General features: G+C 37.5%; 1 protein-coding gene across 2 annotated transcripts in view; it reads right to left on the bottom strand.

Moving 5' to 3' along the window:
• Positions 1 to 417: 417 nt before the first annotated feature.
• LOC123517651 (sodium/glucose cotransporter 5-like) overlaps positions 418 to 12,500 on the bottom strand; it is a 22,348-nt gene continuing 10,265 nt past the window's right edge. For both annotated transcript variants that reach the window (XM_045277963.1, XM_045277964.1), the window contains exons 5-10: positions 7,872 to 7,976; positions 7,100 to 7,286; positions 6,765 to 6,970; positions 5,291 to 6,067; positions 4,821 to 4,938; positions 418 to 4,462 (exon numbers count right to left, since the gene is read on the bottom strand). In XM_045277963.1, the coding sequence (XP_045133898.1) occupies positions 4,188 to 4,462; positions 4,821 to 4,938; positions 5,291 to 6,067; positions 6,765 to 6,970; positions 7,100 to 7,286; positions 7,872 to 7,976 (1,668 nt within the window). In that variant the 3' untranslated portion in view covers positions 418 to 4,187. The remainder of the gene's footprint in view (positions 4,463 to 4,820; positions 4,939 to 5,290; positions 6,068 to 6,764; positions 6,971 to 7,099; positions 7,287 to 7,871; positions 7,977 to 12,500) is intronic.

The raw sequence follows: 12,500 nt of genomic DNA, 5'->3' as shown, positions 1-12,500 counted from the left end.
TTTTTTAGGCTTTGTTCTCATTGTCACTAGGTCTGAATGCCAGCGAATAGCATTTAAATTTTCCATTCCAGACACTTCTCAAAATAGTAAAAATGAAGTGAAGGCGTGTGTCTCCTCTACTGAAGTAAGTGATAGAGGGAAGCAGGGAGAAGGTCATAAATCTTTTATTTGTGTATATATATAAAACTTTGATATGTGGAAATTTAAATGCATTAGAGCCCATGATAATTCTTTCTAATGTTTCAGCATTTTCAGGAAATTCTTCTTTATTCAGTAAGTTTAATTCATAGCAATTAAAGATGAGTTTTTTGTTGCTTTACTCTATTGATCATGTCTTGCTGAGATGGGCAATGTGAGGGCAGGGGAGATGGAAGGGGCAAAGGTGGGGGGGGGGATTAATGCAGATAAATTCTGATGAGTTGTATAAATATTTATAAATATTTTGTTGATATATTACATTAAACAAGCACAACTTGATGAATCACTCACAACATGGCTTTATGAAAGGATAGTCTTGCCTTAAAAACTTGTTGAATTTTTATAGTAAAGTATACGAGGCTACAGATGATGGAAATAGTTATGACATCTTACACCTGGATTTTAATAAAAACATTTCACAAGGTACTGCATCTAGTCCTAAAGCATCTATGGTCAACCTTGTATTGGAGTCCCCACATCTGTAGGGTGTCTACTTTAAATATCAGGTGGGTGCCACCCGCGCATCTTTGGGCAAATTACGTAATATGCAAATGAAGTCCGCCATTACCGGATTTTTTTTATTTCAATAAATCAATGAAAACATAGCTTAATGTAAACATTGAGGTGTCAAAACCTAGGTTTTTATGGTCAGAGAATCTAATGAAGTTATTTAAAAGACTGTCTTGTATCTTATATATGCTGTATTATGCTAATTACCAGTTGGCCTACCACAAATACGCTAAATGTCAAATACAAATGTTATCTTTGTCACTAAACCTATTCATTCATCCAAATCATGATTCAGTCATTCCACTAGCTTCATCATCATCATCATCATCATCACAATCAGTTTGCTTGTTATATGGGTTTAGGCAGACATTATTATTGATACATGAACAGAAGAATGTGCAGGGAAGGTGAGCTGCCTTGCACCCACATTTGGCATTTTTACATGGTAATTTGGAGAAGCATCCACACTTAATTAATTCAAGCACAGAAAGAGGTGCTAGTTGAACATCTGATGGCAAAGTTTTAAAGTTTTTGATGCATCATCTCTGCTCCAGCCATACTTTGTGACATCAACTGTTGGAGGATTGGTAGATAAGGCAGTCTTCCAAATTGCAGCCTGAATATGAGCACGATTCACATTCTCTTTGAAAGCCTGCGTTGTAGGAGGTAATGACCTTTTGAGACATTTTTTTTAACCACACATCAAGTCTGATGTCTGACTTCTCAGTGTTATTGTCTTCAATGTTGACTCCATAACATTTGGCAATGAACGTGGTAGCTTCACCATATACGTGAGCCAATGGACTTTGTAGGTCTCCCAATGTATTTACGTGAAAGCCAGCCTCTATGGCCTTCAGTGCTGTTCCTTTCCCTACACCGAAGAATTGAGCAACAGTGTCACATCCTGATATACAGTGCACAGTTAGCAGATGTGGAACCACACTTGCATGTGTCTTCACAGTTGTCTCAATATCTATCAGTGCACGTTCTTTCCCTGTTGATTCCATTACAAGTTTACAAGAGAGATTTTCTAGGTCATAGAAATGAACGAGCAACACAAAAACATCCGTATCATCTGAAACTACACAGATTGATTTAGTACCAGATTTGGCAAGTTGCACCACCTGTTGGATCATGATGACATCTGCCTCCTCGTGAGTTGTAATCATATCATCTCTTTCAAATCTCCTCCCATGCATCAGCTCAACTGGGATTGATTCTTCCCCAGTCACAACAAGGGTGTGTTGAAATGAATTGCTAGATAGTCCAAGCCTCACCAATTCAGAACATATCAGTGTAATTAGTTGCCGTTTATTTTCTGCAACAGTTAACATAACTTTCTGTGGAGGAAGTGGACTGGTGATACAAATATGATGGCGCCTTGTACAGTACTGTCCTGAACGATGTGATCTCATGGAGCTCTTTATACTGAAGTCGTAGTAACGGTCGAACACGATGTACACATGTGCCTCACTGGTCCTCTGCATTAAAAAACTGCAGAAATTATCAATAAAGTCTTTAACAGATCCTTTGCAGGGCCAGTGTACACACCACAAGAGGGCACATCCATCCATGATTATTACATCTGAGTCCTTGGCCAAGCGGGAAGAGACACTAACCTTTAGCTTGTTTTTCAAGCTACTCTTTCCTAATGCAACTCTCATTTCTCCAGTCTCTTGGAACATAGATGTGGGTACTGGAGAAAGTTCATGCTTCAAAACATCTTTCAAGTCAATATTCCGTGACTTGGAGTCCAAGCACATGAGAATAGATAAGGCTAGCATCAAATACATCTTTGTCTCCAACTTTTATACCCTTCTTAGAAGTATTCATCGTAACCACTTTATTGCTGATGCCACCATAGAATCCCTGTGGTAATGAAGACTCAAAAATTGTCATCTGTGATTTTCCAATGTAGACAGCCTTGTCGACATTCACGCTATCTGAAGCAATAAGCCCAGTCACAATGTTGACAATTCCCTTAGGATGATCAGTAGGATCTAAGGGATCCAAGCAGAGACACATTTTCTCACGAATCCTCACACGGTCGGCGCTATCAGACTTGACCCTCGCTGGCTTTTTCTCCTTGTGTGCTGTAACATCTTTCGCCTTGTCTCCTATAGTCATTTCTATTACATCCCTTTCCAGCTGTGTACAGATATGCATACTGAATGCCCATTTCTTCATTGCAGAGGGTTTCAAGGTGATGCCCACAATACCTTTAGGCCCATGGCCATACTTCATGAAGGTTGATATTATTGAAAGGATGTCATATTTTCTATGCATTACATGAATAAAGAAAAAAGGTTTTAGTTTTGCAGCAGAATACTTTTAGGAACAAGTCTGCATTGGAATCTATACAAGTATTGGTTTTGTAGTGACAAATAACCAAATTATAATAATTACCATAATAATATTAAGCTTATAAGACATGCAACAATCTTTTAAACAACTTCATTAGGTTCTCTGACCAGAAAACCTAGATTTTGACACCTCAATGTTTACATTAAGCCATATTTTCATTTAGTTATTGACAAAATGAAAAAAAATCCGGTAATGGCGGACTTCATTTGCATATTACGTAATTTGCCCAAAGATGCGCGGGTGGCACCCACCTGATACTTAAAGTAGACACCCTACAGATATCAGAAATGCAAAAAAACTTTGTGGGGACTTCAATGCAAGGTTGTTCTAAAAAACAGTGTCCTGCTGCAGGACTAATCAGAGGCTATCCAGGAAACTCTGACTCTGCACAACTTTATTGAAGTTAAGATCTACCAGAGTTCTTTGCTACACAACACAGTTTCCTATCCTTAACTTAGCATGGCCACCACCATAGTAGTTGCAGTGTTCTAAGCCTTTATATATTTTCATTTATTAGCTTTTTTTTGGAAGAGGGGCATTGGTCAATAAGAAAAAAAAAAAATAATAATGATAACAATAATAAAAGTCCTAGTAAGGTACTATCTCCAAAGAAAAAGAGCCAAAAAGATTACCAAAACTACAGAAGAGTTCTGGTACCTTCCTTTGAAAGAATTGAAGTTGTAGGAATGAAGAAATAGAGGCAGGCAGGAACTTCCAGAGTTTATCAATAAAAGGGATGAAGGATTATGAATACTGGTTTTCTTTTGCATTAGGGAGGTAGAATAGGTTTAAAAGAAAGTAGAAAAACATGTATATCAACACTAAGGGATGAAGGGAGACACAGTTAGCAGATCAGAATACATAGTAGTATTAAGCAGCAGAATGAAAGAGGTGCAACACTAGTAATGAGAAAGAGGCTAAAGGCAATGAGTAACACCACTTCAGAGGACATTCCTGGAAGAGTGAAATGTCAAGAGATAAATAAATGGATAGTTCTAAGAGGGATTGTGTATCTTTCTTCTAAATTTGATTACTCATTTTAGAGAGAGAGAGAGAGAGAGAAAGAAACATTTTCATCATGTATCATTCCCAACAGGTATAACAAATTACATTAATTATACCCGGTGTTCTCTAAGATTAATATTTTCTGGGAATGGATCTACTGAAAAATATGTATAAAGAAAAACACCAAGAGCAAGTAATATTACCAAACAAATATTAAGACATTTTTTGACAAAAGGATCTTCCTTCAAAGATGTGAGTGCTTGTTTGTAGTCTGGCTCTCCCAGCTTTTTAGTGCTGTGTTGTGACACTTGTAGCCCACAGAGCCACATGTAACACCTTTTGGCCCTCTGAAGATGGTTCTCCCATATCACTTCTGTTGTGGTCTCTGTGTTGGAAAAAACAATTATTATTCAATTCTATTTTAGAAAATAAAAGGAACTGTAGTGATTTTCTTTTGAAACTGATTGATTGAACGTGGAAAAAAAAACTTAAAGAATTGAATAACTCATGCCAATAATTGGGAATAAGTATAGCTATAGAGACAAAGTCCTTGAACAAGAAAGGGAAATGTATGGATGGAGAAATGGAGAAGGCTTAACTATTATGGCCATCCTCATGTTGGATGTAGCAAGACAACCAAGTAAGTGACAGTTAAATAGGAAGAGAGAGATGGTTAATGTTGATGTGATGTGCATATTGAAATATATCCAGGCTATGCAAGGTGTACAAATTGAAGGACTTGCCATCATCCTGAGTCATAGGAGACACTGTTTCATCTAAAGTAATCTCTACTGTAAAATCTGGTTGCTCATCATCTCGTAATTTTTCTTCCAGTCTGGTGGAGTAAGTTGTTCTTATTATCTGAAATATTGAATTTCAGATAGATATTTTTTTTAAGTGTATGTGACTTATACTACAGGTACACTTGTCTTAAGTACTCTTCTCTATAATGAACTGAATCAAAATTATAATTTCCTTCCTTTTAAAATGCAGTAAAACCATAATTTTAAGAATTTGAATATTAACCACTAAAATCTTCATATATTTAAGTTATCTGTAATAATTTGATAAAGTAATTTCCTTTACTACAAAAAATATGAAAGAAATACCCTTGTTAGTCCCTAACATTTTTGTAAAAGGAAATATGTATCACAGAAAAAATATCCCAAAACCTAATTAATTCTTAAATACCTCAACATGAGAAATTTCTCACCCTGAAGTTCTCAGGAGGTTCAGTGAAGAGGGAAACAACCACTGCTGTCAACATAGTTATCCAGAAGAGTATCATAGCAAAGTACATGAAGTTTAGGCGGATCACAAGTGGTCGATACTCATCCTCTTTGCATGATGGGGGAGGATGAGAGAAGTCCAGGACCAAACGTATGAGTCCTACAAAGAGTCCCACCATGAGAGCCCAAAAAGCTCCCTTCTCATTCATGCGTTTCCAAAAGATAGCCATCAAATAAACAGCAGCAATTGGAGGAGCTAGATACGCACCAACCCTTTGAATGTATACAAAGAGTTGACCACTCTGAACCCTCTCAATTATAGGCACCCAAGCAACTGAAAGAGCCACAACAATAATACTAAAAACCTTTCCAACTATCAACAGTTCCTTGATCCCTGCTTTAGGTCGTAGGCATGGCCAGAGGTCAAGAGTGAACATGGCTGAGGCAGAGTTGAAGATGGAAGTGAGATCACTCATAAGAGCTGCTAATATTACAGCCAACATTATACCCTTAAATCCAGGTGGTAATATTCCCACCAAAAGACGAGGATAAGCTGAATTAAAACAAGAAGACTTTGATCCGCATGCTCGCATACATTCCTCTGGCAGGACACAGGCAACATCATCGGGATAGAGGGCACGGGAGATCATCCCAGGGATGAGAAACAAGAAGAAAGGCAGTATTTTGATGTAAGCAGCAAACACAGTACCACCTTTGGCATGGGATAAGGATTTGGCTGCCAGTGCTCGCTGGATCATTACCTGAAAGATTATTAATTATTAAGTGTCTATTTCAATGACTGACAAGAGAGTGGTAATGAAGAAAATTATATATGTATACATACATACCCTTTGAGAAAAGTGGCTACTGTCTTTCTTCATCAAAGATGATATTGATATTTGGAATACTTGTCTACAAATGCAGCATTCACCTTAACATCTTTCTAGGTTTATCACTCGCTATCACTATCTTTCATTCACTGACCTACTACAGTATTTAACTTGTTCCTTTCACCAGTAGATGTAGCCTCTAACTCTGGAACTCCCTGCCTGTTTCTGTATTTCCATCTTCCCATGACTTGACTTCTTTTAAAAGGGGAAGTTTTTAAGACATTTGTCCCAGACTATTGGCTAACTCTAATAACCTTTAAGGAATCTGACAATCAAGTGTGCCTTTTTTCTTATTTTTTGTTGTCTGGCCAGCTTCCCCTCTTCCATAAAAAAAAAGTTCTGATGATCTACATACGTCACCAATACTCCTTGATAGTACATACTACAACATGACACTAAAGAGGATTTACATGTGCTTCCCATACAAGTTTGAGACCTTGATCAGTGCTCAATTTCCTGATCAGTTAGTTCATCATATAGTGAAGTTATTTTTACTCAGATCATAATTTCATAATTTGCTAGAACTTGGGATATTGATTTATAGTACATATGTGATTAAAAGACATACTTGGTCAGCACACCAGTACCAGATGGAGGCTGGGGTCTGCCCCAACAAAAAAGCTGGCCATGGCAGATCAGAGTTCACAGGATGCCTCAGCATTATCCAGGAGTCATCTCTTGGCAGGCCACAGCTGGTGTTCTCATAAGTAAGCTTTGGTACAGCTTGCATGTACCTGTACTGCAGGGCCTCATACCCACCCACCTCTTGGAAGGCTGAAAAGTAAAAAACACTGTGTAATATAGTATTATATAATGTATTTTAAACAAGTACTATATTGAATTACAAGCAGTGAAGGTTTGGTATCTCCAGTAAAACCCCCTTCAACAATCAAGACAACTCACCTTTGAACATGATGAAGAAAGCCCCACTCAGCATGATGAAAAGCTGCAGGGTGTCGGAGTAGATGACAGCTGCCAGACCTCCAGTCACAGTGAAAAGTGCAGTGAGTGCTAGCAAAGCCAACATGGACCCATAAATGTCCCATTTGAGGGCTTGGTTAATGAATATTGCACCAGTGTATAGGTCAACCTGTATAACAGGAGAATTAATACTAAGAGGAAAAATTTTCTTTAATATGATATACATGTATAATTAATCCTTCCTTCCTATAACTTCAGGGATGAGCTTTGTTTTGTTTTTATTTATTAAAAGCATTTTTATGTTTGTTCACCATGAAGCAAGTACACAATTGAATCACATTGAAGACCTTAAACAAAATTTAATGTACAGGTTAGGTAATTTAGAATGATATTTGTAACTTTAATGTCTGGGTTTACAGGTTGTGAATGAAGACTGATATTTTCATCATATAACAGTTGAATCAACTACTACTATTACTTTCTCCTCCTCCTCCTCTTCACTATGAAGTTATTGTTAAGTGTACAATTGTCATAAATTTTTGTATTAGAAATGAATACAAAATAAGATCAGTGGTCACTGATGATTCCAGGCTTGATATCAATCAGTGCTGCTCTATTGCAGCTCATGACTGATACTCTTAGACAAGGTCAAGACAAACAGAAAGCTAAAAGGGAGACCCAGGTCCCAAGAGTTGACATCATGAAGAGAAGAAAAAGGATTAATTCTTTACAGGAGAGGTACTTTGGTACTCACTGAGATCTTAGTAAAAATGTACAAGAGGAGAGAGAGTAAGGCAAGGTACATCTGAATCCTCTGGCCGCCAAACCTTTTCTTCATGTATTCTGGGACTGTGCGCACCTGGTAGTGGAGGAAATGGGTGAAAAGTTACCTTAGATACAGATTTTTTTTTATTGGTCACCAACATGAAGCATAGAGCACCAGTGCACAGTCATCTGTGAGATATTGTTTTTGTTATAATCATAGTAAATAATAATAATAATAATAATAATAATAATAATAATAACAATAATAATAATAATACCACCCAAAGCAGGTTTCTATTATACTACATTCTGTGCTCACCCTTTTCCTGGAAAACTAACTCAACTTTATCCAGACTATTAATGGCTACTTTTCTTTCTTGCTGGCTCATAGTCTATATTCAGGCTATTCCTGAAATAGGTGACACTTTAATCATTCAAACTTGAGGTTTCAAGACATTTATCCATGACTTTTGGATAAGTCATTTGACCTTTAAGGGAGCTGGCAACCCAGTGGACTTTTTTTTTTTTTTTTTCCTTAGCCAGTTGCTTTTTTTTTTTTTTTTTTTTTTTTTTTTTTTTTTATGTCTGGTTTCCCTATTATATTAGGGTAGGACAGTGCCTCCTAACAGAGGAGTCAGGAGGACTTTGGTTTTGGTATTTGGGAACCATTACCCCGAGTGGATGCCCTTCCTAACCTCGGACCGTGGCCAGGATTTGAACCAGTGTGCTTGAGAACCCTGGGACCAACAAAGTGCGCACAGTCCCACTGCGCCACCATTGTTTTAACTAATTTCATGTCTTAAGTTGTTTCAATCTATCCTTAACAGGAAGTGCATACACACACAAACTACTGACTCTTAATGGAATAATCACAACTCATACACAAAACAAAACATGTGGATGCCTTCATGAATTGGTATAATGTAGTTCTTAGGATCAGTAGCAGGAACAGAACCAGAAATAATGGGTTTAAACTTGAAAAATTCAGGTTTAAGAAAGAAATGGGAAGAAACTGGTTTTCAAACAGAGTGGTTGATGAGTGGAACGGTCTCATTGGTCATGTAGTCAGAGCTGAGTCAATAGGGAGCTTTAAAAGAAGGTTAGATAAGTTCATGGATGGAGAAGATAGATGGAACTAGGTAGCTTAAACACACAGGGACTGCCTCGTAGAGGACTGGTGGTCTCTTGCAGCTTCCCTCTTTTCTTATGTTCTTATGAATTCCTAAATTCATACTTTAATTCATGCTACATGAGCACTTTCCACAGGATCTTTTGAAAGCCTGTGTGAACATATAGCAGGCTGTTACCGACAAACTTTTTAGAATGTGTTCTTTTATACAACACTATAAACAATACAATACCACTCTGTAATAGAAAAAATAAATAAATAAATAAATAAATAGAAAGTTGATCCACATATTGGTAGATTTTGGTTGGCTTGTCTTCATGTGGATATACCTGGGGAATCTAGTGCAGTTAGTGTTATTGATATGAACATTACTATTATTACTATTTTTTATTATATTATCATTATTATTATTATTATTATTATTATTATTATTATGAATTAAAAAAGTAGCATAAAAGGTTTGTGTGTGTGTGTGTGTGTGTGTGTGTGTGTGTGTATTTACCTAATTGTATTTACCTAATTTTAACATACGGGAAAAGAGCTATGCTCGTGTTGTCCCGTCTCCATATCTATTAATGTCCAGCTTTTTCTTAAAATCATGAATATTCCTTGCGTTGACCACTTCCACGCCTAAACTATTCCATGCTTCCACCCTTCTATGAGGGAAGCTATATTTTTCACATCTCTCCTATAAGTGGCCATTTTAGTTTTTTCCCATGCCCTCTCGACATTCTTCCATTCCACATACACAGATCTTCCCTATCCATTTTTCCATGCCAATCATCACTCTGTATATTGCTATCAGGTCTCCCCTTTCTTCTGTTTTCCAGGGTTGGAAGTTGCATTCTTTTCAGTCTGTCTTCATAAGTCAAATCTCTTAAGTCAGGCACCATTTTCGTTGCAGCCCTCTGTACTTTCTCTAGTTTCCTTATGTGTTTCTTTAAGTTCGAGCCCACTGTATTGTTGCATATTCAAGCCTCGGTCTTATCATTGCAGTAATTATTTTCTTCATCATTTCTTCATCTAGATATACGAACGCCACTCTTATGTTCCTCAATAAGTTCAATACTTCTCCAATTATTTTGTTTATATGTCTCTCTGGCGATAGGTCATTGGTAATTGTCACCCCAAGGTCTTTTTCTTCATGACTGGTTTTTATGTCTTCATTTCCTATCTTGTACATACTCCTGATTCTTCTTTCACTCTTGCCAAACTCTATTTTCTTGCATTTTGTCGTGTTGAACTCCATTTGCCATGTACAGCTCCATTTCCATATTCTGTCCAAGTCTTCCTGGAGTAGTTCGCAATCTTTGTCACATCTCACTTTTCTTAACAATTTTGCATCGCCTGCAAATAGGCTCACATAACTGGACACCCCATCCACCATGTCATTTATGTAGACTGCGAACATTACTGGTGCCAACACTGATCCCTGTGGAACTCCACTCTCCACCAATCCCCATTCTGATGGTCTGTCCTTAATTATTGTTCTCATTTCTCTTCCTACCAAAAAGTCTTCCATCCATTTTAGTAAACTGCCATGCACTCCTCCTACCATTTCAAGTTTCCAGATCAGTCTCTGGTGTGGTACCTTATCAAAGGCCTTTTTTAAATCCAGATATATTCCATCAGCCCAACCATCTCTTTCCTGTATTACATCTATCACCCTCGAATGTGTGTGTGTGTGTGTGTTGCTGTGTGTGAGGACAAATATTTTATACTTATTCACCTCACCCCATTTTCTCTCTCTCTCTCTCTCTCTCTCTCTCTCTCTCTCTCTCTCTCTCTCTCTCTCTCTCTCTCTCTCTCTCTCTCTCTCTCTCTCTCTCTCTCTCTCTCTCTCTCTCTCTCTCTCTCTCTCTCTCTCTCTCTCTCTCTCTCTCTCTCTCTCTCTCTCTCTCTCTCTCTCTCTCTCTCTCTCTCTCTATCTATATATATATATATATATATATATATATATATATATAATACACACACACACACACACACACACACACAGACATGTTAATAGAACATGTACGAACATGCACGTACATAAGGAAGAAACAGATATACCAGCAGGACTTCAATATCTTCATTTATTCTGACGTTTCACCTTTACATAGAAGGCATCTTCAGGACCTACTAGTAGAAAGGTTGAACAAAATCAAATACACATAAAAAAGCTGTCTTTCACTGACTTTATAAAAAACATTTGAAAAGGATAAAGGAAAATAATACAAAAAAAAAAGGGTAAAACACACCAAATGGCACACAGTGCAGGGGAAAAAAACACTAACAGGTGCAATGACGGAACACACAAAACACTGAAAAATAAAGTTAAAAATAAATAAATCAATAATCGGGGACCAACCTGTGTGTGTGTGCTACGTTGCGGTAGGAAAATAAATGAAGAAATTGAAGCCCTGCTGGTATTCCTGTTTCTTATCTGTATGTTCTACTATCAACTTATATATATATATATATATATATATATATATATATATATATATATATATATATATATATATATATATATATATATATATAGACACACACACACACACACATGATACCAAGGAATAGGAACGAGGCAACGAAGGACATCATGTGAAACAGATGAAATATGCAACTTGAGTCATACTAGGAGATGAAAGGAAGATAGATAGAAAGAGAGATAGAAAGAGTACTTCCATGGTCTGCTGAATGCGGAGAACACACTGGAACACCATGGTGATAGAATACCATACCTAAGACTGATGAGAGGCATAGAACGATAAGATGTCAAGAGAGCTCTGAAGAAAATTTAAAACGTAAACTGGACTGGATGAGGTCCCGGTGGAGGCCAAGAGGGCCCTGGAAAATGAGATGAGTAATTTTAACGAGATTATGATACCGCTAAACATAACACAATGTTAACTTCGCAGTAATAAGCTACGTGATGCCCTGCCTGCTTGCGGGAAGATAGGGAAGGAGTGAGAACTGAGGTTAGCAGCGAATCAGCTTTTTGTAAATTTCATGCCAAGACCGTGACTGATTTTTTAAAATATTTTTTACGGGGTTTTCACGGGAATTTACGGGCTAAAGAAGATATCTTATCTGAAAGCCCACATGTTAGGGAACCGTTAATCCGACCCAGACCGTGGTTCAGGATTCGAACCCCTGTGCTTGGAGGTCCCTCGACCTCCAAAGCGCGCGTGGTTCCACGCACTATACCACGGTGGCCCCCATTGTAATGCATGATTTTGAGAGAGAGAGAGAGAGAGAGAGAGAGAGAGAGACTTGAAAATGGCACACACTTCAGTAAGATGGAGTAAGTTGATGTGGTGTTCCTGTGACATAAATGAGTCGGCATAACATGCGTTGTATCTATCATCCTGATATATACACTTGAATTATATCCCATGGCTAAACAAAGCCTCGAGATGCACTATGTGTATAAAACATTTTTCTACTTAGAATAATTTGTACTTTCGCCTCTAAAAGTATTTGCAGAAACTCGTGTTACAC

This window comes from Portunus trituberculatus, chromosome 42, assembly GCF_017591435.1.
Source record: "Portunus trituberculatus isolate SZX2019 chromosome 42, ASM1759143v1, whole genome shotgun sequence".
NCBI classification, from domain to species: domain Eukaryota; kingdom Metazoa; phylum Arthropoda; class Malacostraca; order Decapoda; family Portunidae; genus Portunus; species Portunus trituberculatus.
The sequence above is the reverse complement of the archived record's forward strand: the minus strand, read 5'-3'. Positions and strand labels throughout refer to the sequence as shown.